Genomic DNA, 24,711 nt, shown 5'->3' with positions numbered 1-24,711 from the left:
CTGGGGGTGCCCCCCCGCCCCCCACAGAGCTCCAGCCTAAACATTGGGAAACCTGTTAAATGCATACCCCCCGCCCACACAAGGCACACAGTGTGGGCGCCAGTGTATGTACCCCAAACCCACATCAGAGGAGCGGGAGTTTGGACCCAGCGCCTGGACCACCGGCTGTGTGGGACAAGCCCGTGCTTTCCATATTGCCTCATATTTTCTCTAGGATTTTTGCCACTATGTGGACGAGAGAGGGTGCCCTCTAATTTTCCTTTAAGGTAATCTCTCCCTTTTTTGCGAGCAAGGTTATCTGGCCTCATAAAATGATTCGAGAATTATCACCCCTCCCCCCTTTTAAAAATGACCTGGAAGAGTTTGTATGACATTAGTCCATTTCTTAAATATTTGAAGTAATGCCCAGATGAAGCCACTTAGGCCTGGAGTTTTTTGCAGGACGGTATTTATCAGATTCATGTCTTTATTAGGTCCAAGTTCAAATTTCTTTTTCTTCTTGTGTCAGTGTTGGCAAGTTGTGTGTCTCTTCAAGTTTATAGGTTTCATCTAATTTTTAGATTTATTGGCGTGAATCTACTACTTACATCCTCTTAAAATCTTCCTAACGTTTATCGAAGAAAGTGGCAAACTGTGACCTGGGGCACATCTGCCCCATGGCCTGTTTTGGTAGAGCCCACAAACTAAGGATGCTGTTTATATTTTTAAAGAGATGTTTAAAAGGAAAAAAAGCAAAAACGAAGGATATTCAACAGAACCCAGCCTAAAAGATTGACCCTCTGGCCCTTTACAGTAAAAGTTTGCCAACCCCTGTTCTGTAGAATCTGCTGTGTCATGTTAATACAATATTAACAATTAATATTGTTAATTTGTGTCTTTTTGCCTCTGCCTCATTATCCTTCATTCAATCTTGCTAGAGAGTTTCCAACATACTAGTCTTTTCAAAGAACCAACTTTTGGATTTTTCCCTCTTATGTATACAGTTGACCTTGGGACTGCATGGGACCACTTATACACGGATTTTTTGTAATAAATACAGTAGCTGTAAATAAATATACATTTCTTTTTCACATTTTCTTTTCCTTTTTGATGTCTAGTGCTGGTAACACATATAATACCTACAGTGTTCTGTATCATATAAGACAATATCGATGCAGGTACTGAGAGAGAGATGATTCATCTTGTAAACAGATGATGTAAGCTTACGATATTCGGTGAATACAGTCTAGTACTGTAAATGTATTTTCTCTTCCTTATGATTTTCTTAACAACATCTTCTTTTCTCTAGCTGACTAAGAATACAGTACAAATACATGTAACATACAAAATGTGTGTGAACTGACTGCATATGTAAGGCTTCTGGTCAACAGTAAGCTATTAGTAGTTAAGTTTTGGGGGGGAGACAGAAGTTATATGCAGCTTTCCGACTGCTCGGGGGGTTGGCGCACCAACCCTCTCATTGTCTAAGGGTCAACTGTACTTATATATATATATTTTTTAATTTCAATTTATTTCTACTTCCTCTGAGTTAATCAGCTATTCTTTTCCTAGTTTTTTGATCGATTGATTTCTCAGCCTTTTAAAATATATGCACTTTAGGGCTGTCCATTTCCTGGTCAGCACGGCTTAATTCTACCCAACACATTTTGATACGTCGTATTTCCATTATCATTCAATTAAAAATATTTCCCAGTGCTTTCGTGATTTTTCTTTTCTTGACCCTTGGGTTATGTAGTGGTGTGTTGCTTACATTTTCAAACATGTTTTGGATTTTCCGGTCATCGATTTGTTGTAATTTCTGAATTAAATTTCCTGTGGTCACAGAATATATTCAGACCACTTCATTGCTCTGACGTCTGTTGAGACTCTGTGCCCCAGCAAATGTTCCATATGCACTAGACAAAAACTATGTTGCACCAATAATTAAATCAAATCTTGCTTACTCTTTCAGATTTGTTTTTATCTTCTTATGTTGGCTCAAGAGATGGGGTGTTCAAATCTCCAAGTAGGCTTATAGATTTGCCATTTCTCCTTTTAGTTCTGCCGGTTATTATGAAGTTTTGATTTGGGTGCCTATCAGTTGCAGGCTTGTTTCATCTTCCTGGTGAACTGGTCCTCTTATCATCGTCAAATATCCTGTAGCACCAGGAAAGCTTCTTGCTTTGAAGTCTGCGTGGTCTTACATCAGCAGAGCTGCCCTGGTATCCTTCTCTTTGATGTTCACCTGATGCACCTTTTCCGCCATCTTTCGCTTTCAAACTTTCTTTTGTTTGAGATTGTCCTTTTGTTTAAGATTGGCTCTTGGGTTTTGTTTTTTTAATCCAGACTTAACAGTTTTTCACTGGAGTGTTTAGTCCACTTACATTTCATGTAATTACTGGTATCTTTGGGTTTCATCTACCATCTTAACTATTTTCCTTTGTCCTCTCTGATCTTCTGTTGTTTCTCCATTTTTTTCCCTTCTTTCAGGTTAATCAAGCATTTTGCTCTATTTGCCTTTCCATGCCTGTTGTAAGTTTGTCTACTGGTCTCTGAAGGGTCGGAGGTTTCAACATTCATCCTGACTCACAACCTTCCTTCAAGGAGCCTCACAAAGGCCTCCATCACTTTAGCCTCTTTGTGCCCCTTGTCGCGCTGGTTGGGGTTGTTTGCGTGTTTTGAGCTGCACCAGCCCTTTTGTTGTTGTCATTTTAAATAGTTGTGTTTATACTTACCTGCACATTTATTTTTTCCACATATTCCTGCTTTACCCTCGCCCTCTTTTTTGGGGGGCACCGCACCGCGAAGCTTACAGGATCTTAGTTCCCCAACCAGGGATTGAACCCGCGCCCTCGGCACTGAAAGTGCTAAGTCCTAACCATTGGACCACCAGGGAATTCCCTACCCTCGCCCTCTTATCTGGGATCACTTTCTTCATGTGGCTTCATGTCTTTAATCAGTTTGGAGTTCTGGGTCATTATAGCTTCCCACATGCACCCGCCCTCCTTCCCGGGCTCCTGTGACACGCGTGGTGTGCATTCACCGCGTCCTGGGAATTCCAGGTGACTTTTATTCTGTTTTATGACTTTCCTATTTCTTTTTTCTTCTGCTGCTTTAACCTGGAAGTTTTGGATTGAATTATTTTCCAGTTCACCAATCTTCTCATCTGCTCTGTTTAATTTCGTTTTCAACCAATCATATTTCTAGGATTTGATTGTTTTTATTGATTCTAGTTTTCTGGTGAAATTCTCCATCTTGTACATTTCTTGCACAAATTAAGAGTCCTTATTTGAAAGGCAGTGTCTGCCTGTTTAACCTGTTACATTACAGATCACCCATGGGTCTGATCTAATGTCTCTTTGTAAATTGTGGGTTTTTTTTTTTAATCATTTGGCTCTGCTTTCTTGTATTGCTGGTAATTTTTTATTGAATGCTTCACATTGTGTGAAGACATTTTGGAAGCTCTAAGCAGAGCTGCTCCAAAGAGGGTCCTGGACCTGTTAGAGGTCTGCCTGAGCGGCCGTCAGATTTATCAAGCAGTGATGTGACCTCCTGGAGTAAGTCAGGCTGGGCGCTCCTGGTTGCCCTGCTCCTGGGCCCTGGCTGTTCCCGGGTCTCGGCTGAAAGCCTGGGTGTTCCCCAGAGCACTGCCTGCTCGGCAGGCCCCAAATCTCAGTGTTTGTCCAGCCCATACGTGGGACGCCACATTCTTTTTTGAATTTATTTATTTTATTTTTGGCTGCGTTGGGTCTTCATTGCTGCGTGTGGGCTTTCTCTAGTTGCAGCGAGCGGGAGGTACTCTTCGTTGTGGCACGCTGGCTTCTCATTGCGGTGGCTTCTCTTGTTGCAGAGCACAGGCTCTAGGCGTGTGGGCTTCAGTAGTTGTGGCACACGGGCTCAGTAGTTGTGGCTCACGGGCTCTAGAGCGCAGGCTCAGTAGTTGTGGCGCACAGGCTTAGTTGCTCTGCAGCATGTCGGATCTTCCCAGACCAGGGCTCGAACCCATGTCTCCTGCATTGGCAGGTGGTTTCTTAACCACTGTGCCACCAGGGAAGTCCCCGTAAGTTTGTTTTCTATGTCTGTTGAGTCTGTTTCTGTTTTGTAAATAAGTTCATTTGTATCAGTTTTTAAGTTCCCACATATAAGTGGTATCTCATGATACCACTTTCTCTGTCTGATTTACTTCACTTAGTACGATAGTCTCTACTGGGCAACTTTTTTGAATGCAGCTTTTAGAGTTGTTCTTGCTGAGGGGCTCAGTCCACTATTGGCTACTGCCTCCTACTCACAGTGGGCGTCTCCGGGATATATTTTACAAGTTCAGTGCATTTATTTTTGTGTAGCTAACGTGTGCTCGTTATCTTAAAGAATGTAGAACGATCATACAGTGAAAAGCCGTTCTCCCGCGTGGCCCCTCCGCCTCCCACTCTGGTTCCCAGAAGCATCCACAGTCAGCCTGGCATCCACGGGTGGGCAGGGAGGCTGCCAGCTTCTCAAGGTCGGCACTGGGCAGGAGGATGGAGAACAGAAAAGGGACAGGGTCAAATTGGCGATAGAAGAGCTGCCGGCATCACTGTGGTGGGTGTGAGGGGACCAGGCAGGGGACCAGTGGGGTCTCCTAGGGCCAGATTTGGGTGCAGGAGACAAAAAAACCCAGAACCCTGGGCCTGGGGAGGGGCAGCACCAGGTTTCATTGGGACGGGCTGAGTGGGAGGGGGAGCTGCCCAGAGAGAGTTTCAAGTGTACCAAGCTGTGGCCCGGGGGGCCGGTCACCAGGTCTGGTGGCCACGGTGCAGGCTTGCACTGGCCGCAGAGCCCTGCTGGAGCACCGTCCAGGGTCTGGTCTCTCGGCCCTGCGTCTTCCCCAGCAGCTATGCCTGTAACCCGCTGTGTCCCTTTGTGTCCTGGCAGCTGGGGTTTACACACAGGTCCTCCCGACTCTTGGCCTCGTGTTTCTGTTTCCACCTTTATTTTTCTTTCTTACTGGCTTTCCCTGCCAGACTTTTGCTATTTTTTACCCCACATGCCAAATTGCATTGGCTCTTGGATGCATTTCGTGCCCCCGTTTTAGATCCAAGAAATGGGATGCATCTTACAGCCGGTGGTGTATCACAGTTACGTTGCTGTCACGTAAAAGACAGAATGATGCCCGTGGTGACCCCCGCAGCCCCCTGGGCCCAAGTGCACCTGCAGGAGCCGCCACCTGCCCTGCTCCTGGGATGCTGATACAGGTGTGCTCAATGCAGATGCTTTTCACGGGTGTGGCCCTTTCAGAACTGCCAGTCTGGTTGGCACTGAGCTGGCAGCTGCAGAGATGGGCTACATCGCCCACCCGTGGTGCGTTTGTCATGAGTGGAGGCCACCCGGAGCTGAGCGGAAGGGGGCTGGGGAGGGCTGGGCGGCCGCCTGGGCATGGGGTGGTGTGGCCTGAGTGTCCACCACCCAGAACAGCTCCGTCAACCAACCCCCAGGGCCCCAAGACTCCACCGTGCTGCTCCGACAGTCACCCCCCAACCCCATCCCCTGGCAGCCACTGTTCTCTGTCCCATGGTTCTGTCTTTGGAGTGTGTCTGACACATGGACCTGCCCAGGAGATAACCCTGGACACTGGCCCCTCTGCTGGGCGCAGTGAACCTGGGATCCATCCAAGTTCTCCATCAGTAATTTGTTCCTTCTTGCGACCCTGTGGTGACTGTCGTGTGGACGGCTTCCTGGCTGTCCCTTCCCCTGACGCAAGACATTGGGTGTTTCCAGTTTGGGGCACCTGTGAGCAGAGCAGATGTGGACATTTCTGTACAGGGTTCGTTGCGTCCAGCCCTCATTTCTTTCTTCTCCTGGGTAGATACCTAAAAGTGGAATTGCCGGCTCAGCTATGCATACGGTTAACTTTGTAACAAACTGCCGCATGGTTTCCAGTGTCCTCACTGCTGGGACGAGCATTCCAGGGGCTCCGTGTCCTTGCCGGCCTGTGCTGTGCTCAGGTCCCGCTGAGCCGTCCTAACCGCGAGCAGTGGTGTCTCAGCACGGCTTTAATTTCCATTTTTCTAAGGGCTCAGGATGTTGAACATCTTTTCATCTGCTTATTTGTCATCTATGTGTTCTCTGGCGAAGTGTCTGTTCAGATCTTTTGCCCATTTTTTTTTTTTAAGCATCTTTATTGGAGTATAATTGCTTTACAATGGTGTGTTAGTGTCTGCTTGCCCATTTTTAAAATTGGGTTTTTTGTTTTCCTTCTGTTGAGTTTTGAGAAGCCTCCCTGGAGGCAGGTGGTTTGCAGATCTTTCCTTGGTCGGTGGTAGCTGGCTTGTCTTCTCATCTTTCATAGACAAGAGTTCTTCATTTTGATGAAGTTTAGTTTCTCATTTAATTTCTTTTAGGGATTGTGCTTTTGGAGTCACTTCTAGGCTTTTAGCTGAACCCAAGATCACAGATTTTCTGGTGAAAGTTTTGCAGTTTTGTGTTTTACGTTTAGGTCTGCGACCCACTTGTGTTCATCTCCGCGTAAGGTGTGAGGTTCGGCTCATGGGTTTGTGCCTGTGTGTGACCTGTGACTTGGCACCGTTTGTTGGGAGACTGTCACTTCCTTCTTTGGGTATGTGTGCATCTTTATCACGGATCGGCCAAGCGTACTTGTGTGGGTCTGTCTCTGGACCGTGCACTGTGTGTCTGGCAGGCCTGGTCACTATGCTTTGTGGGGAGCCAGTGTTGGGTGGTGTGGTGCAGCATTTTTCTTTCCATTTGGTTTTCAGTTGTATTTTTCTATATAATTAAGAACTAGGGGTTCGGTTTCTTATGCTGCCATCTGAACAAACGGCATACACTTTTGTGGAGTGGGTATCACCTTTTTTGTCCCCTGTCCGCCCCACCCAACCTCAGCAAAGCTACACTGCGGCTGGACCAGGGCGGCTCGGGCACCTGCCGGTGGTCACCCACATTGCCGGGGCTCCCGGGGGCGGGGGTTGCTTATGCTGTCTCTGATGGTGATTCCCTAGGGCACACTATGGATTTGGGGACGGGAACAGGGGCCCTTTGGGCCTTCCTGGACATGACAGCATCCTGTGGTCGGGCGTCTTGGTGTGTGTTGCCCAAGGACAGGGTCCAGCAATTTCTTCAGATTCCCAGTCTTTGACCCTCAGGAGGTTAAGGAAGTTCAGGACTGAGATCAACGTGACCCTCCCGGTTTCCCTCCTTCCATTCATTCTTTTTTTTTTCTTTTTTTGGCTGCGTTGGGTCTTGGTTGCTGTGTGCGGGCTTTCTCTAGTTGCGGCGAGCGGGGGCTACTCTTTGTTGCAGTGTGTGGGCTTCTCATTGCGGTGGCTTCTCGTTGCGGAGCACGGGCTCTAGGCGCATGGGCTTCAGTAGTTGTGGCACGTGGGCTCAGCACTTGTGGCTCACGGGCTTAGTTGCTCCACGGCATGTGGGATCTTCCCGGACCAGGGCTCGAACCCGTGTCCCCCTGCGTTGGCAGGTGGATTCTTAACCACTGTGCCACCCGGGAAGTCCCCCGTTCATTCTTTAAAAAAAAATTTTTTTTATTGTGGTAGTGTAGCTAATATAAGATTTACTGTTAAGAGCACTTCTGAGTGCACAGAATCAGGTACATTGTGCCACCATCACCACCATCACCTCCAGAACTTTCTCATCTTCCCAAACTGTCCCCACTCGACACTTGCTCCCCTCCCCCCGCCCCAGCCCCAGGCCCTACCGTCCACTTCCTGCCTCCATGGGTTTGACTCCTTTAGGGACCTCACACGAGTGGGTCCTGCAGGCTGTGTCCGTCCGTGTCGGGCTCACCCCCCTTGCGTGATGTCTCCCCTGTTTGGGTTCAGGCAGGTGTCATGGTGGGGGCAGCAGGACCCTGAAGGCACAGCCTGGACCCCTCTTCCTCTCTAGCTAGAGACCCTGCAGGGCCCACCATGCACCCTGTGAACACACTGGTGTTTTCTTTGGCTCTTGTGGTCTGAGGGAAGCTTCTGCCTGCCTCTATCCCTGCTGCCCGTTTGCCCAGATTAGCTGCTGTTCCAGATCGTTCCATCGGGACCTTTACGACCGTGCACCTTCCCTACACACAGAGTGATTGCTCACCCCCCGATACAAACAGCTAATTGCTTTCACGCGCTTCTCTTCAAATTTCACGGGGCCTAAATATTTGGAGCCCACGATCCTAGAAACCAACATTATAAAGGGTTATAACCGGGGCCGTTGATGATACAGGCGGCCGCCCCGGTCCTGGGGCAGCAGGAGGCTGCCGGGTCCCCCGGTGCTCAGGGAGACCTGGGTGTGATCCAAGGGATCTCTGCAGGCTGCTACACCCCTGCCCACAGCCCACCGAGGGGTCTCCCATCACCCTTGCCCTCAGGCACTGGAGTGACCCCGCCAGAGGCCGCCAGGGAGACTGGAGGGGCCCCGTCACTATGCCCTGGTGCACAGACTCTCCTGGGTTTCCAGAACCTCTTTGTAACTCGGCACCCCTCCCTAGAAGGAGGCCGCTGGAAGCTCGGGCCGTGGTGGGTAATTTGGGGCTGGGGAGGGACGGGGGCACATGAAGCAATTCGGAGCACCTTTCCAGATGAGCTGCCACTCTGTTGAGGGTATTTTTAGCCTGCACAGTATCCGGCACATGGCAAAGCAGAAATAGAAGTGGCTCTTTTGGTTCTTCTGGATCTGACAGCCTCTGGCTCTTGGGGAGCCGTGCTGGGGCTGGGGGGCGGGGGTGGTGGGCGTGCGGAGTGCAGACAACTTCTGCTGTTTGGAGAAACGTTGTGGCCGAGGAGTTGTAGATGGGGATTATTTCTGCTGGTGAGCGCTCTTTATGTAAATGCCACGGCGCCAGCGTTGGCGCCCTGCTCCCGAGTCTGCGAGTGTAATCACAGCAGGCTTGGGGGGGGAGGGGGGCGGGGCAGGCCGGGTAATTATGTTTTAAAATATCATCCGGGTTGTTTTTCCTGTGCTCCCTGAGCCCCTGGGTAATTCCGGGTTTGGAAGATTCTGGCGGCTCTCTGCCAATCTGCCCCCAGCCCCTGCCAGCGTTCCCCAAACATGCCAGGTGGGAGATGCTGCCCGACCCCTCCGAGCGGCCACCCTTCTGACTTCGGCCCTGAGCTGTGCTGCAGCCTCGCCCAGGGCTTGGCTGATTCAGGAAAACTCCCTCCTTTGACCTGGAACTGTCCGCCGCCAGGCCGAAGGCACCGCGTGCCACCCTCGTCCTGTGCGTGCTGGCAGGTGCCTCCCTAGGAACGGCTGAGCCCTGTGGGGACAGGGGGAGGGGTGGCCTGGGGGTCTCCTGGTGGGGACTGGGGCTGACTCCGGAGCGGGTGATTCCAGACCCTGGTGGGGTGGGCTAGAGCAACAGGTGGGTCCCCAGCCCATCCTCGGGGCTGGAACTGACCATCCTGCCTTCTCCCATGGGACTTGCCCTGTGGTTTGGGGGGTGCTAGCCCTTCAGGGACTGGGCAGCCCTGACCTTTCCCCCACAAGACCTTGGTGCAGAGATAACTAGGGGCTAATTCATGCTCACACTGTGCCAGGTCTGGGGCTTGGGCACCCTTCCTTGCCAACCTCCCCCTCCTGAAGGGCTTCCAGGTCCTTCTCCCAGCCCCGCCTGGCCTCCCCCAGACTTAGGTGCCTCTGCTGAATTTCCCTGTGACCCCAAGGGGGTGTCACAGTGCAGAGGGGATGGGACACCGGCCAGCCCAAGGGACTGCCTCTGACCATCTTGGAGTGGCCTCGAGACCTTCCCAACAGGCCCTGCCACTGAGCCCCTGCCCTGAGCCTGCTGGAGGAGAGCTTCCAGCCCAGCCTTGCCCTCTGGGTGTCTGAGCCCTGGGAGGTTTTACAAGCCGCGCTCTCCACCCTCAGTGGTCACTGAGGCTGCTAATGAGAGCCGTCGTCCTCAGCAAGGAAAACCCAACCCTGAGTGGCCATCAGAGCAGCCCGGAGCCTTTCCAACCTGCAGACCCTGCCTGGGTGCCCGCGTGACGGGTGGGCGACGGGGGGACGGGCCCTGGGGCCTTCACCTGCAGGCCTTGCTGCTCAGCCAGGTGTGTGGCATGGGCCCGCCCTGGAGCAGCTGTGATTTCTCAACGACGACAGCTGCCGGGAGCAGGTGGCCTTCCCAGGAGTGACCCAAGATCGCCATGTGCTGGGGACACAGAGGAGGGAGGCCGTGCCCCTGCCCTGTGTCTGGCCGGGATGGCTTGAGCGCGGGCCGCAGGGTGAGGAGTGCTGGACGGATGGCCGTGTGTGAGCCTGAACGGGGAGGCTGGCCTGCGGTGGAGCCCGGCCGCGTACGGGCCTCCAGCTGGCCCTGCAGCAGGAGCCGGGCAGGAAAATGAGGAGGGGGCGGGGGGGCAGGCGCGGGGCGGGAAGTGGGGGCCTGCTTGTAGGGTCTTGGGGCGCCGAGCCTGGTGAGGTGGGGTCCTGCCCACCATGGGGGCCTCCACGTGGCCGCTGCCCTCACCCAGCCTGGCCGCCTGCTGAACCCTCTGGGCTGGGCGCTCCCTGCGAGCAGGGGACAGGCCCTCGGCCTCCCAGCACCTGGGGAGGCACCTGGGTGTGCTGGGTGCCCAGCAAGTGCCCGATAGACTAACCTCCCACCATGAGCCCGAGAGGGAACCCCCAGCCCAGCCTTGAGCCCCTCCAGAGGTCCCGTGGGTAGGTGGGTGGTTATGGAGGCCGGGGGGGGGGGGATGGGGCCGAGGCGGTCCTCTGCTTGGTGTCCTGTGCGTGGTGCTTGCGCTCAGGGTGTGACACGGGGACGTCAGAGGGGGCCTCCCCCACTCCCCACCCCCGCCGCCCCATCATAGCTGCAGGTGCTGGCGCGCCTGGGGGTCCCTGATGACCCCCAGTAGTGGTTTGTCAGGAACATTCCCAGACGGCCCGGAGGCCTGGAGCCGGCGTGGAGACAGCGTTGGCGCTGCCCGGCTGTGCCACCGCCTGGCTTTACTGTTGGCGAATATTGATGGAGCTGCTGTTGGCCAGGAATAATACATGGTGCAGCCTCTGGGGGCGGGGTGCCCACACGCAGGGTCTGCGTCCCCCCCACCTGTAGAACGGGGCTGCTGTGAGGAGACAGGCTGGGGAGCGGTTGACAGTACAGGTCTGTTCCCCTCCCCCGCTCTGCCCTTCCTCCGCCCGGTCCCCTTCGAGGGCCGCTCCCTCCCTGCCCCCACCCCCAGCCCTGAGCCCTCATTCCTGCTCCCCCTGCAGGCCTCAGCCTGCTGGACACCCCCCCGGGAGCCTCCCGGGCCCCCAGCGACTTGCTCCCAGGCCGGCTGGGAGCCCCTCGCCTGCCTTCTCTGCTCTCTGGTTCACTCGGGTCCCTGGCAGGGGCAGCACCCGGTGGGCGGGGAGGGCGGGCATGCAGCAGGCCTGGCCCGGGCCTGGGTGGGCAGGAGGGGAGATCTGCTGTGTCCCTGACCGGGTGGCCTCTGGGCCCACAGTGCAAGAGAAGCCGGAGCCCGTGCCACTGGAAAGCCGTTCCTGCGTCCTCATCCGCCGCGACCTGGTGGCCCTGCCCGCCAGCCTCATCAGCCAGATCGGGTACCGCTGCCACCCCAAGCTCTACTCCGAGGGGGACCCCGGCGAGAAGCTGGAGCTGGTGGCAGGTGAGGCCTCCCCCACCCTGTCTGTTGTATGCAGCTGCCCTGCCTGTGTTTTTTCTTCGGAGCTATGAACAACGGACTCATCACCAGTCAGTCAAAAAAAAAAAAAAAAAAAAAAGAACATCTTAAATTTCCTCTAATTTCCTTTTAGAAGAAAGTGTCATTAAGAGGAGTTATTCAATTGAATTAATTTAGCATTTTAATTGAATCCCCTGGGCTGGTCGTGCTTCTGATTGGCAGGGGCTGCAATCATGATTGTGTTTTAATTTAGGTCGCGGATAAAACCAAGTCCGGTACAGTTTACTAGCGCCGCCCCCCCAGCTCCCCAAGTGTACAATTGCCTCTTTCGAGGGGTAATGACCAGAGCTTCCAGACGGCAGCTCCCAGGCAGCAATGGACTTGTTTCTTCTGTAAAAACAAACAATACAATGGGGTCCAAAGCCCCTTAGGGCTCGTGCCTGTCGGAAATATTTATCTTCTCAGTGTTGGGATTCATTCAGCCTCACAGCTCCTTGGAGATTTTTTTTGTCCGCGCTGTGAGGCTTGTGGGATCTTAGTTCCCCGACCAGGGATTGAACCCGGGGCCTCGGCAGTGAGAGCGCAGAGTCCTAACCGCTGGACCACCAGGGAAGTCCCTCCTTGTAGATGTTTAAGGCTGTCCGGCGGGAAGATGAGAATTGATGGGGCCTTCCCTCTTCCTCCGTGAGCTGCTGGGCCATCACTCCTGACCAGCACCCCGCCTGTCGCTCCCGGGCAACATCATGGGGTTCCTTCTTCCTGAGCCGTCCCCACTTCTGGAACCACGCCTCAGCAGGCGGTCTCGCCTTTCAGCCGACAGGAGGGCAGCTGGGCGGTGTTGGCTGGTCTGGGTGGGCCTGGGTGGGGTGGGGACGCCCCCGGCCATGCCCCGAGCCCCCCGCCCCTGCGGGCTGGCGCCGTTCCAAGCAGCATCCAGCTGCTCTGTTCGGGGAGCGCTGGCATCAGGCTCCTCAGGACCCTGGGGATGGGCGTGGTCCCCAGGGAGGCCTGTCTATCAGTCTGGGGTTGGGAAGGGTGCAGGCCGGCCGCCTTCCCTGGCCAGGCCCCACCTGGCCCCAAGCCTCCTGCTAAACACCCCCCTTTACAGATCTCCCCACAGCGAGTGGGCTGTCCGGCCCGTGTGGCACAGGGTGACCTGCCCTGCTGTTGGGTTTGAGGCTCTGCAGACCTTGGGTGGGGTGAAGCCCTGTGGGACCCTTGGCGTGTCGTGGCCGGAGACGCCCGATGGTGGTCTCCATCCAGAATCAGCCCCGTGCTTCTTAACCGGGGCCTGTGGGCTTCTCTGGAGACCTGGCTTGTGGGGAACAAAACGTTAAGTCGGGGAAGGCCCCCCGAAGCCGGAGTGGCAGCTTTCACAGGGGGTCCTCGCATCCCTGCCCTGCCCCCCCGCCGCCCAGTAGGGAACACTGCCTTGTTCATGTTTTCCAATGAGGAGGTTCAGTACGTGCCCTGTAGAAAGTCAGATCATAGACAAAGGCCCAGATGAGGCCTTGCAGGCTCCCGAGCGGGGCGGCATGTCCTTGCCCTTCAGTGTTCTTCACGCCGGCTGACTCTTGCGGAAGCTCCTCTCCACGGACAGCGTCCAGGGGAAACGGAGGCTCCTGTCCCTGTCCTTGGTTGGCCTGAGCCCTGGTGGGGGCCCGGCCTGGCCAGACTGCGGGGCTCACTGGTCCCGTCTCTGCCCCGGGCTGACTCTTCCCTCCCGGCACCGGGAGAGGTCCGTGCTGGGCAGGGGGCACTGCAGCCCGACCGCCATGATTCCAGCTCCCGTCACTGCCCGTGGCTCTTTGGTGTTCAGGGAGGACTGAGAGGCAAGATGAGTGTTTCCCAAACCCAAACGCAGGTCATCAGCTCCAGGCAATCCCCTCGAGGCTGGGAGGGCAGTTTGGGGACAGCCCTTTGAAGCGTGTGACCAAGGCTGCCTGCTTCTGGTGACAGGGCCCCAGTGCAGCGAGGAAGGCCTGGAGGGGGGCTGCCCCGTGCCCTCCCCCACCGACCCCCTCACCCGTGGTCCGCCCGTCCTGGCCCCAGCAGCCCCTGGGCTGCCCGTGGCCCTGGGTCTGGGGTTGAGGGCCTCCCTTTTGTGTCTGGCGGCCGCAGGCTCTGGCGTCTACATCACGCGCGGGCAGCTGATGAACTGCCACCTCTGCGCAGGGGTGAAGCACAAGGTTCTGCTGCGACGCCTCCTCGCCACCTTCTTCGACAGGTAGGTCCCCCGCGGGCCCTGCGGTCTCTAGAATCTTCTCTAGACAAGGCCGTGCGTCCAGGGTCCTCCACCTTCCCGACCTCACAGGTGTCAGCCCGAGGCCATCGGCCAGACCTGGGTCTGGGGAGGGCTTGTGGACCCCCCCCAAAGTGAAGAACCACACCGGCTCCACGTCACTGGTGGTGGGGGGGCTCCTTCCCCTAAGGGGAGGCGGGGCATGCAGGCGGGGACCCCGTTCCCGTGCGTCCCCTCCAGCCGGCGGCCTCACGCTGCCCCCCTTCCTGTCCCCCCGCCAGGAACACGCTGGCCAACAGCTGTGGCACGGGCATCCGCTCGTCCACCAGTGACCCGAGCCGCAAGCCGCTGGACAGCCGCGTCCTGAACGCTGTGAAACGTAAGAGGAGGACTGGGGTCTCGGGGGTGGGGAGGCGTCTCAAGGAGCTCCAGGAGCCCCCAGGCCCTTGGATGTCAGCCTGGGAAAGGTGGCTTCTCCCCAGGAGCAAGCCGGGCCTCAGGGTCGAGGGGGAGAAAAGAGCAGCTCGCGGGGGCCCGGTCTCGAGGTGTTAACATTCTTGGTAGGTTTCCAAGCGTGATGAATTCAGCTGCGAAACTATTTTAATATGTGAAATAGATCTAATTTTCCTTTTGGAACAAAACCGCTTATTTACATTTTGGGGTTATTTTGAGCCTTTGCCATCTGCTTGGCCCGCTTCTGCCTCCCGCTGCTGGGCCCGTGGGGGCGGAGTGTGGTCCATCTCGGTGGCAGACCGCCGCCCCCGTCCCCCCCGCACCCCCCAGACGAGGAGGAAGCCACCGGTGCCCGGCACGGGCCAGTGCAGCCAAGAGCACGTCCTCCTGTAGCTGTCGGCACACGAAACACTGTCTTAGTTTTCTTGCTTAAAAAATCTCTCTTGTGAGGCTAATTCTGTTTTAGAGCAAAGAGGGGCCTTTGCAGCCAGTAATCGCGTCCCAAAGCATGGGTGGGCTGCCGGCAGGGGCTCTGGGAAGATGCCGAGAGGGGGTGCAGCTGGTGCTGCCCCAGAGCAGGGCTCACAGCGGAGGGGGCTCACCCTGGGGGACCCGCCTCTGGGTTCCGTGCTGTTCGGAGAGCTGGATCTTGTGTCTCCTGGAGGAGAAGCGGGGAAAGGGCGTATCGTTATTACTGCTGCTGCTGATGCCACTGCTGGGCTGGGGTCTCCGGGCCGGGGACTGGGCTGAAGACAGGTGTCAGCCGGCCCCCGCCTCCCTCCTTGCCAGCCCTTTGATCGGGCCCAGAGAGACCTGAGCCTCACAGCTGAGTGGGTGCCCAGGCCCTGCCCCGATTCCCACTCCACCAGGGCAGGGATTCTTTCAGGCTTGTCTGACCAAGGATGCAAGGTGGGTGGGACAGAGTGGGGAAGCGAGGCCCAGAGATGGGGGCCCACCCAAGGCCACACTGCCAGCCAGTGGTCAGGAGGAGCCAGAGCCCCCTGGGCCCTCTGTGCTCCTGCTAGAGCCGCAGGCTGGGGTCCTGTTTGCTCTGACTGCCCCTCCCCTGAAGGTTCCCCCAGGCTGTCCCAGAGGAGCAGGGCGGGGCCTCCAGCAGCGAGAAGGGTGACCGCTGGTCTTCAGGCTGGCCCAGGAGAGGCCTCGGTGGCCCTGTGGTCTCCCGTGCCAGAGGGGAGCAAGGTGGAGGAGACCCTGGAGGTCCCCGGCCTGCCCCACTGGCCCCGCGGTGGCCTCTCCAGCCCAGAGCGCTCTGCCCCCTGGCTTGTCCAGGGCATCTCAGTCCCACGGCCCCTCAGGAGGCGGAGGGCCGGCATCGTGGGATTCCTGCGGGTGGGTGGCCGCTCACGCCACCTCCCGGCGCCCTGTCCTTGCAGTGTACTGTCAGAACTTCGCCCCCAGCTTCAAGGAGAGCGAGATGAACGTGATCGCCGCGGACATGTGCACCAACGCCCGCCGCGTCCGCAAGCGCTGGCTGCCCAAGATCAAGTCCATGCTGCCCGAGGGCGTGGAGATGTACCGCACGGTCATGGGCTCCTCGGCCGCCAGCGCGCCCCTGGACCCCGAGTTCCCGCCCGCCGCCGCGCAGGTGTTTGAGCAGCGCATCTACGCCGAGCGGCGGGGCGATGCCGCCAGCATCGTGGCCCTGAGAACTGACGCCGTGAATGTCGACCTGGGCGCATCCACCAACCCCACCTTCGAGGCCGGCTCGGAGGCCGACGGCGCCGGCCCCGTCGTCCAGGAGGTGGCCGCGCCCGAGCCGCTGCCCGCCGAGGGCCAGAGCCCCCCGCAGCCCTTCGAGCAGGGCAGCGCCAGCAGCAGCCGGCCCGCGACGCCGGCCGCAGGGAGGAGACCGGAGGGCCCGTACGCGGGGACCTTGTAGGAGCCCGAGGCCGGACCGGGCGCCGAGGCGGGTACTGAAGCTGCTTGCATGCGTTACTAATACAGACAAATGTGATCAAGCCACTTACCTACTGAACTGCTACTGTTGCCTGAAAAAAATGTGATTTTTATTCTGCTTGTATTTAAAATTCATGAAGGAAACAAATGCATTCGTTATACTGTAAACGATTAGGCCCCTGGCGACCTAGTTGCGAGGAAGGTCCGGGGGCTCCTTTTTGATATTCGAGAGGTTAGTCTCCACATTGTAGCTTTCCCTCCCCCTGTGCGGGGAGGGGGCGAGAGGCCGCCAGACCCTGGTGCCCGGCCTCCTGCCCCCACGGTTCCCTCTGCCTGGGGCGAAGCCAGGGGCCTGTGGGGCGGGAGCATGTGTCTCGGGACCCTCGTTCCTTTCCCATGGGGACCCCCCACTCCTCCGGGACCACGGGCCAGGGCTGGGCCCCCAGGGGCCAAACTCCTTGTTCTCCCTTCTTCCTGAGACTCGGGGCTCAGGCCCGCCGGGTCCGCCGTGCGTGTGGGGTGTGGGTGTGTGTGCGGAGCGTGTGTGAGCGTATGCGGGGGCGGTGGTGACGGCACAGTGGTGGGCCGTGCTGGTCACTGTGGGTGGTGGAAGCGATCTTGGCTGCGTCTGCTCTCCTGCCCCGCGCCCGTGGGGTCTCCCCGACCCCTGAGGCTCCACGGACCCTCGGTCCACCTGGGACCCAGGGCCTGGGCCGCCGGCCCCAGCACCTGCTGGCTCCAGCCTGGCCACCCGCCCGCCATCCTGTGAGGTGGGGCCCCTGCCCCGGGGCAGCCCACGCAGTCTGCAGCCACGTTGGGTTTATGTTTGTTTGTTTATTTGTTTTCGTCTTAACTCAGATCTATTTCATGTATGGTTTGGAAACTTTCAGACCCAAAAGAGCAAAAAAATTAGGGAGGATTGGGGTCCCTGCCCCCACCCACTACGGCTTGGGGGTGGGTCCACCTGGATACCGTGTCGCCCAGCCCCCCCGGCCAGGTCCCACTCACCCCCTGTTGAGGTGCAGCCAGGGTGTGTTCCGGAGGACGGGAGCCGGGGGCCAGGCTGGGGCTGGAGCCAGGCCCCGCGGTGCTGGGCTCCCCGGTATGCGCGCCTCTGACGTTGCGGGTGGGTGGTGGGCACAGGCCTGAGCTGGGGCGGTTTGCAGGTGCACGGGTTCTGGAATGCGTGGCGGGGGCGTGGAAGTGTTGGTTTGAGGCTGGAAAGCTCACTGTGAAGTTTAATTGCTGTTTGCGGGGAGGGGCGCAGGCTGTCCGAAGTGCTCGTGTCCGGACGTCCAGGGGCTGCCTTCCCCTCGAGTCCCAGACAGCCCCCAGGCCTGGCCAGAGGCACACCCCACCCCCAGACTTGAGCGGGCCTGCTGCTTCCCCCCCTCCCGTCCCCCTGTCAAGCAGGTGTGGCTCAACCCCCCTGACCCGCAAAGTTGAGCTGCCCTAGTGGGTCCCAGCGGGGGGCAGCCTGGGGGGCAGGGCAGGGGGCTTAGGCACTCTCCCATCCGGGCTCCTAGTCCTGCTGACTGCGGCCCTCCCTTGTGGAGGGCCCTTGGGGGAGACCTTGGGCGGGGGGGCGGTGGGGATGCCTTCCAGCCAGGCCAGACAGGTGCCTGCCCTCCAGAGAGCGCTGATGGCTCCGGGCCGGCGTCGGGGGACCCTGGGTGGGCACGTGGCACAGGGAGGGCCGAGCCCTGTGGTCCCGGCCTGAGGGGCTGCAGCTCCTTCCTGCTGGGGCTTTGGACCAACCACCTGGCCCAGAGGCGGGCCTCCTCTGTCTCAGGCCCAGGTGGGGTTGGAGCTGGCAGGGCACCCCCCAGGCCCACAGCCCACCAGGGGCCAGGACCAAGTCCTCCTGGAGTTGGGAGGAGGCCACACCCCCTAAGCTGTCAGGAGGCTGCGGGGCGGGGCGTGGTGGGTGAGGCAGACCCCACCGTCCCCTCTCCAGACGAGGTCCTTTCATCTGTCCCTGCCCCACGTTTGCACTTTCATTCCACCATCCTGGGGACCTTCGGGGGCTGGCTGCCCGTCCTGGCTGTTGACAGAAGGGCTCGCTCTTCCCCTCTCCTCCACTCCAAGGTGGGCACGGCCCTCACCCGAGGCCAGGACAAGGAGGGGTGCCGCTGGTCCAGCGGGGGAGGCGGGGGCCTCCCAGAGATGGCCTCACCGCCGCTCAGGCTAGCACAATGTCCCGTGATCTCTGTCCTTTAATTGTTTCTAATCGCCGTCTGTTTTGTTGTTCTGGGTAAGGAAGGCAAGAGCTACAGGTGAAACTTTAATAATAATCAAATGTGAATGGGTTCTGAGCTCTCCCTGCGCCCCGGGCGGGCCAGGCCGAGCGTTTTGCACTAATGTGTCCCGCGGTGGACGTGGGTCGAGAGCGTTGCAGATGGGCGTGGCTGATGATTGTATCTGCCGGGGCGCTCCCTCTGCGTCCTGAATGTTCCTCGGGGTGGGCGGCGGCGGGCCTGGGCTCGGAGGGGCCTTCCAGAGTGCCTTAGCATCTTTTGATCATTTTTCCCAAGGAAAACCAATTAAGAGAACCGGACCCTCCCCCTCCTCTGTTTACAAGACGACTAATTCCTGTCCTGTGAGCGTGATCCTGACTCACCCAGATCCTGTAGACCGAGAGACAAGCCACTCAGTATTTATGAGATGTCTGCACCTTTATCCCTAAGCTTGACTATTAGCAATACGCATATAACTACATAGAGTCTATTACATAGAGCTAAGTCCTATCAGCGCCTTTGGAGGAGAGGAGGACTGGGCCGGTCCCAGCGGCTGTGGTGGGCGGCTGGCCTGTGCTCCGGCGGCCGCCCGCCCTCTCCTGCCCTCCCCAGCGGCCGGGACGTACCAGGGAAGCAGCTGGGACGAGTGCAAAGGTCCAGGAGAAGGGACCGGGAGACGCGACATGCCGTGAGCTCGGTGGGGCCGCCCGCCTGGCCGGCGGCCTCGGTACTTGAATCCCATCTTGCTTTCTGCACTGTGTCTGGTCTCGCCCAGAGTCCTCTGTGGTTGCTTAACCTTGCACTTGATTCGATCGGCTTTCCTTGCCCCTGAGTGTGGACGAGAGGCGAGGGGAGAGGTCTCTGAGGTGCAGCCCTTGGCCCCTGCCCGCTGTCCCGGAGCCGGGCCTGTTTCTCCTCCGTGAAAATGCATTCCTCGGCGGCCTTAGAGGAAGGAGGAAGGCAGAGAGAGGCTCGGCCTGGGAGGGGTCTGCTGTGTGCCCGGCCCTGACCTGTCCCCGTTTGACGGCCGGAACCCTCCAGCACTGGCCCCGTGCGTGCCACCCTAGCCGTTGATGGCTTAGATGCCCCTCCAGTGGGTTTATCTTTATGGAAATATCTTGCTGCAAGTAGAAAAAGGCCTGTGGCCCATTAACCAACTGAAAACTCAGAGAAAACCTCTGTTTGCCTCTGCCAGCAGTAAATCCTAAACACAGAATTGAGAGTTCAGAGCCGTCTTGAGCTTTAACTACTGTTTCCAAATGTTGCTGCTGCATAAATTTGTCATTATGTCATCCAGCCAGCTCCGGGCGTGTCACCCGCCGGTGGCCGGAGACCATGGGGGGCTCGGTACAAGGTGTTTCTAACATAGCAAGGGCTTCTGGGTTTTGTTTGTTTGTTTGTTTTGTTGATTTGAGAAAAACGGAAAGGAAAATGATGCAGCATCTAAAGCATTCAGATTGGACAACCTGCTTGAATTCTGATCAATGCTTCATTGTTAGCGTTTTGCACATGATTGTAATTTTTATGTCAAAAGAAGCCAAAACTTGCAATACTATTTTTAGCAGACAAAAAAATAAAAGAACTAAATATAAAATGTATCAATATTTTTGACTTGAACATTTGGATGGCACTGGGTGCAAATAGACCATTCATCCTTTGGACGGAATGTTTGGGGGAAAAAGAGACTTTTAAAAAGGAGACGGTTGCTGTGAGGAGTCCCTGGAGGGTTATGTACCGTAACTCACGACTGTTAAAAATAAATCAGTAAATTGTCCTGTGCTGTATAAAGGAGGCCTGTTTCACAGTAACACCGAGTTCCATTTCAGCCGCAGAAGAGGCTGGCTTTTTTTTTTTTTCTTTTTCTTTTCTTTTTTTTTTTTTGTTTTTTGGAGAAGAAGGAGGAAACCTCTGTTTGCTCCTCCTGCACCTCCCTCTCTTCCGTGCTGCTAGTTGGCAGAGTCTAGACTGTTGCTTTTTCGCCACGGCTGACACCGTATCGTAACTTAGAAGACACATCGTCCGCCAGTGACCAGGAAACCGAGGGCTTGCAGTGTGCTCAGAGCCGTTTCAGGAGGTGAAATCCGTTACAAACAAACAAAAGGATGTGATCGTTCATTGTAAAGCGCTTTGTAAAATTCACATTTACAGAATAATAAAGTCAGTTCAAACCCAGGTTGCCTGCATCTTGCTCGCCCAGTGGCGTTGGGGGGGGGGGCGACACTGAGAAGCCAGGGAGGGGGTGGGCTGTTGGGAGCAGGGTTACCCTCGGGACCCAGGAGCCCTGGGCGGGGGAAAGGCCATCCCCAGGCTTGCCCACACCTGACCCACTTACCTCCCCCTCCCTCCAGTATCTTACAAGGGAATGGGGCTGGTGGGTAGGATGTCCTTCAGGTCCAGTGCCTGGGGGAGGGCCCTGAGCTCCGGGTGAACTGGCGAGGCTCTCCTTTTCTTTTTCTTGTCTGCAAACTGGGGCCTCCACCTCACCTGGCTCACCTGCCTGCCACTCCAGGTGTGCGGCTGCCTCCCTCCCCTTCCCTTCCCTGCGCCTGGGCTAGGTCTGCCCCCAGGTGGATGGAGGGGGAATTGCACATGGGCGGAGCAGGTCACCTGGCTCGACTGGGGGCCCCCGGGGCCAGGCCAGGCCACCCCATCCCCTGACCATCTCTGGAACCGTCCCTCCAGGCCAGCCCAGGGCTGGGGTTCTCTGATTCAAGCCTGGCAGCTCTGTCCCCCCCTGCGCTCCTCTGCTGTACCCACAGGACCTTTCTGGGCTCCCTTGGGCCCCGGTGGGCGAGGCCTTGCATCAATGTGTCCCACAGACACGGGTCAGGTCTCGGGCCCTCACGCGCGATTCCGACGCTCGGACACCTGGTTGGGGGGCTCCTCATCTCTGTCCTGCGAGGTCTTGTCCAGAAGGCTCACCTCTGACCTGCTTCTAAAAGTACCCCCGGCCTCTCCCGCTTTCTCAGGCTTTGTAGCAGCTGCTCTGCCCAAGCTAGGGATGGATTTATTTGCTCACTGGTTTATCATGCCTCCCCCAGGGGCAGGGGTCTGTAGGTCTGCTTCGTGTGACTTTCCCAGAAGGGGGTCCCCTGGAGCCGTGGCCAGCATGGAGCAGACAGTCTAAAATGGGTGGGCGTGGTTTCCAGATGGGCCCCTGCGGCAGTGGGTCTGCTGGTTTGGGGTCGCCCTGAGCCGCCCCCTCCTTCAGGGGCCACGTCACACACAGGGGCCGGCCTGGGGAGAGCCAGGCGCGCCCGCCGACCCCTGTGCCGAGCCCCGATGGGTGAGCGCTTCAGGTCCTGTTTTCCGAGCTGTGCCCTGATGCCCGGAGCCCAGCTCACCCGCCAGCTCGGCCTGTACAAGCCCCTCCCCCTTCCTGCCCGGGACCTCAAAGCTGTTAGATCGGTGGATTCCAGGTCACCCACCTGGGCTGGTGGAGACACCCAACCTTGGGGCCACAGGCTGCACCCCGGAAGGCCCCCAGACGCCATCATAAGCCTCTAAATGCCCCCGCTCAGGCGGGCCCCGAGCCCCGGCGGCGGGAAGACCTAGGGCCCGGGGTGGGGGTGGGGAGGTGGGTATCGTGAGGAAGGGCTCCGCTCTGAACCCAGGAGTCCTGCCGGGTTCTTCTGGCTCCAGGCGCCCAGCCCAGCCCAGCCCAGCCCCTTTCCCCGTGCGAGCCTCCCGGTGTCCTAGGAGGAGGGGATTCGGGCACCTGCCAGCCTGGCTCTGTCCCCTCCAGCCTCCGTCCTTCAGCCGGCCTCCCTGCCCTTGTAGCCTCCACAGAAACTGGCTGAGGCATCAGAACCTTTGCATCCCACTCCTTTGTCCTGCTCTGGGAAGGGGTGCGGAGTCAGCAGGACCCGGAGGCTCTGCCGGGAGCCCTTTGTCCTCGGGAACAAAGGGTCAGTGCCCGGTGGGGGTGGGGTCCTGAGCCCGCGGGGGAGGGGCGCCCCCGTCCACGCCCTGAGAGTCTGAGCCAGAGGCCGGGTGAGGGCCTGGCCAGCGCAGAGGTGACCACCGTCATGCCCACTCCTGACCCTGATGGACAAACTGAGTGGTGTGTCCTTCACGACCCCCTGGATGGGCACCGGCGCTCCCTAGATGGGGAGACTGAGGCACCCCATGCCATGCTGGCAGCAGCCCAGCTTGGAGGGCATCCTGGCCTGTTGCCGGGGAGGCTTGGGAGGTCAGTTATGGTTCTGGGTTATGTCCAGTCCATCAGGAGGCCAGCCAAGAGGGTCTACTCGGAAGTAGACACAGACGTTTGTCAAGGCACCACTGGGGGGTCTTCACCTGTCAGGGGAAGGAGGCGGGAGCAGGTTAGGGCCCCGCGTCAGGAAGGGTGGGCGGGCAGGGCAGGAGGGATGGCGCCTGCCTCTCTGTGCTGCCCCGGGGCGCCCAGCTCTGAGACCTTTCGGCCACCTGGGCCCCCCACACACAGGTCAGGGCACACGGGAGGTGGGAGAGAAGCAGAAGGTGGATTCGGTGACGTTGTGTCAACAGGACTCCTGCTGTGACAGAGGGTTCAGACCACGAGGCCACCTCCCCCCTCGGGCCCGGCTGCTTGGGCTTCCCTGGGGTGTCTGTGGCCGGTGGCCAGGCCTGGAGCTGGGAGGGGGCCTGAGGGGTCTGTCCTGGGGTGGTGCTGGGGTTCCCGTCGGGACGCAAAGCCCACCCCGCCCTCGGGAAGCGGGCCTCGCTGAGCAGAGAAGCAGCCGTGGGGAAGCTGGTCCCGGCCTCCTGGGACCGTAATTTACTAACAGCTCCAGACAGACAAGTGGGGCTGGGAGATGGATGGCGCATTGCCTCGCGGGGAGGGGCGCGGAGGCCCCAGTTTCCAGGAAAGGCAGCCTGATTCTCCAGGGAGGGCGGTCAGGGGTAGGGAGGGGAGAGGCCTTGACCAGGCGGGGGCAGAGCCCACCTGCCCTGGGCTCCGGGCCTCAGTTTCCCCTCCTGCCTGAGGGCGGGGCTGGCCCAGGTGTGTGGCTCTGTCCTGGTTCCATCAGGTAAGGACAGAGTGGCCCTGGGGAGGAGCCAGCCAGGTTTGCCCCGTGGCCTCCCCGCGGTTGGGCTGGTTCCGGGCAGCACGGGGCCCCTTGCACAGGGCAGCTAGGACGCCACACCAGCAGGCAGCTCTCCTGGCCCAGGAAGTTCCAGGGTGCCCCGCACCGGTACCCCAGACAGGCCCCGGCTGCTGGCAAGCCATCCCCTCTCTGGCCCTCACTCCGCTCAGGCCCTTGGCCTCCCTTCCCCTGGAGCAGGGACAGGGGCAGAGGTCATGGCGCCCAGCCGGGGGGCTGCACTCGGGAAGGGGGGAGGGGAAGTCACTCCTAATGGCAGGTGTTCAAAGCTGGCCCCCAGGCAGGATTTCCTAGGCAGTCCCCCTGGGGACAGCCCCTGAGGCAGGAGTGGGGAACTTGACCTCCAGAGGACCTGCGGTCTGGGTCTCCTTCCTGAGCTGTCTCTGACCAGCATGCCTCGGGCCTCACGGGGGTGGAGGGAGCTTGACCCTGGCTGACCTCTGCCCGCCCACCGCCCGTACAGGGCCTCATTGGAGTCCCACCACAGTCCTGTGAGGTGATCCAACTATAGCCCCATTTTTCAGACGGAGAAACTGAGGCTCAGAGAAGTTTATGAAGTCACCCGGACATAGCTGGAAGGGGGAAAAGCCAGCGTTTGAACCAGACCCCTGCCTGGGCTGACCTCACTGACCATGCCCCTGGGCAGCACCCCCTGGCTGAGGGGAGGAAGTGTCCCCAGGCTGGCAGGTTGGATGGGCTCAGCCGGGACCAGCAGAGGGTGGTCCGGCTCCTCCCACCACCAGGTGCCACCTGTCCATCCGCCTCTCCAGTCAGACCACGGCGTGCACGGCCCGAGCCTCGGCCCCACCACAAGGGGGGTCCTCGGCCCTCCCTCTGAGGTGACTAAGGGCTCTTGAGAAAGAGGAGTGCCACGGGGACAGGAGCCGGCTCGCGGCCCGGCCCACTCGGGACACCTGTGGGGGGCGAGGGCCCAGAGCTGAAGTCCCCTGCCCTGGGGCGCCCGCCCACCTGGGGCTGGTGGAGCAGGGGAGGGGCAGGGTCCCCAGCAGTGGTCCCAGACTTTTGCTGCAGGCCACACATCCTTGCCCGCTCCTCTAGGCTGGGCTCCCGGGAGCCCCCGGCGCGGGCGGGGGGTGGTGCACCCCTCTCACCAACACCGGGGCTCGACGGGGGGTTTCAACTGTCGCCAGATCGGTTAGGCTGCAAACCACACT

General features: G+C 58.4%; 1 protein-coding gene across 4 annotated transcripts in view; it reads left to right on the top strand.

Annotated features, from left to right (window-relative positions):
* The window catches only part of NACC2 (NACC family member 2), a 95,001-nt gene extending 74,954 nt beyond the window's left edge, over nucleotides 1–20,047 (top strand). For all 4 annotated transcript variants that reach the window (XM_057548366.1, XM_057548364.1, XM_057548365.1 and 1 more), the window contains exons 3-6: nucleotides 11,421–11,585; nucleotides 13,722–13,827; nucleotides 14,124–14,221; nucleotides 15,690–20,047. In XM_057548366.1, the coding sequence (XP_057404349.1) occupies nucleotides 11,421–11,585; nucleotides 13,722–13,827; nucleotides 14,124–14,221; nucleotides 15,690–16,195 (875 nt within the window). In that variant the 3' untranslated portion in view covers nucleotides 16,196–20,047. The remainder of the gene's footprint in view (nucleotides 1–11,420; nucleotides 11,586–13,721; nucleotides 13,828–14,123; nucleotides 14,222–15,689) is intronic.
* The last annotated feature ends 4,664 nt before the right edge of the window (nucleotides 20,048–24,711 follow it).

This window comes from Balaenoptera acutorostrata, chromosome 6, assembly GCF_949987535.1.
Source record: "Balaenoptera acutorostrata chromosome 6, mBalAcu1.1, whole genome shotgun sequence".
Taxonomy (NCBI): Eukaryota; Metazoa; Chordata; class Mammalia; order Artiodactyla; family Balaenopteridae; genus Balaenoptera; species Balaenoptera acutorostrata.
Note: the sequence above shows the minus strand (reverse complement) of the source record. Positions and strands in the feature narration are given on the sequence as shown.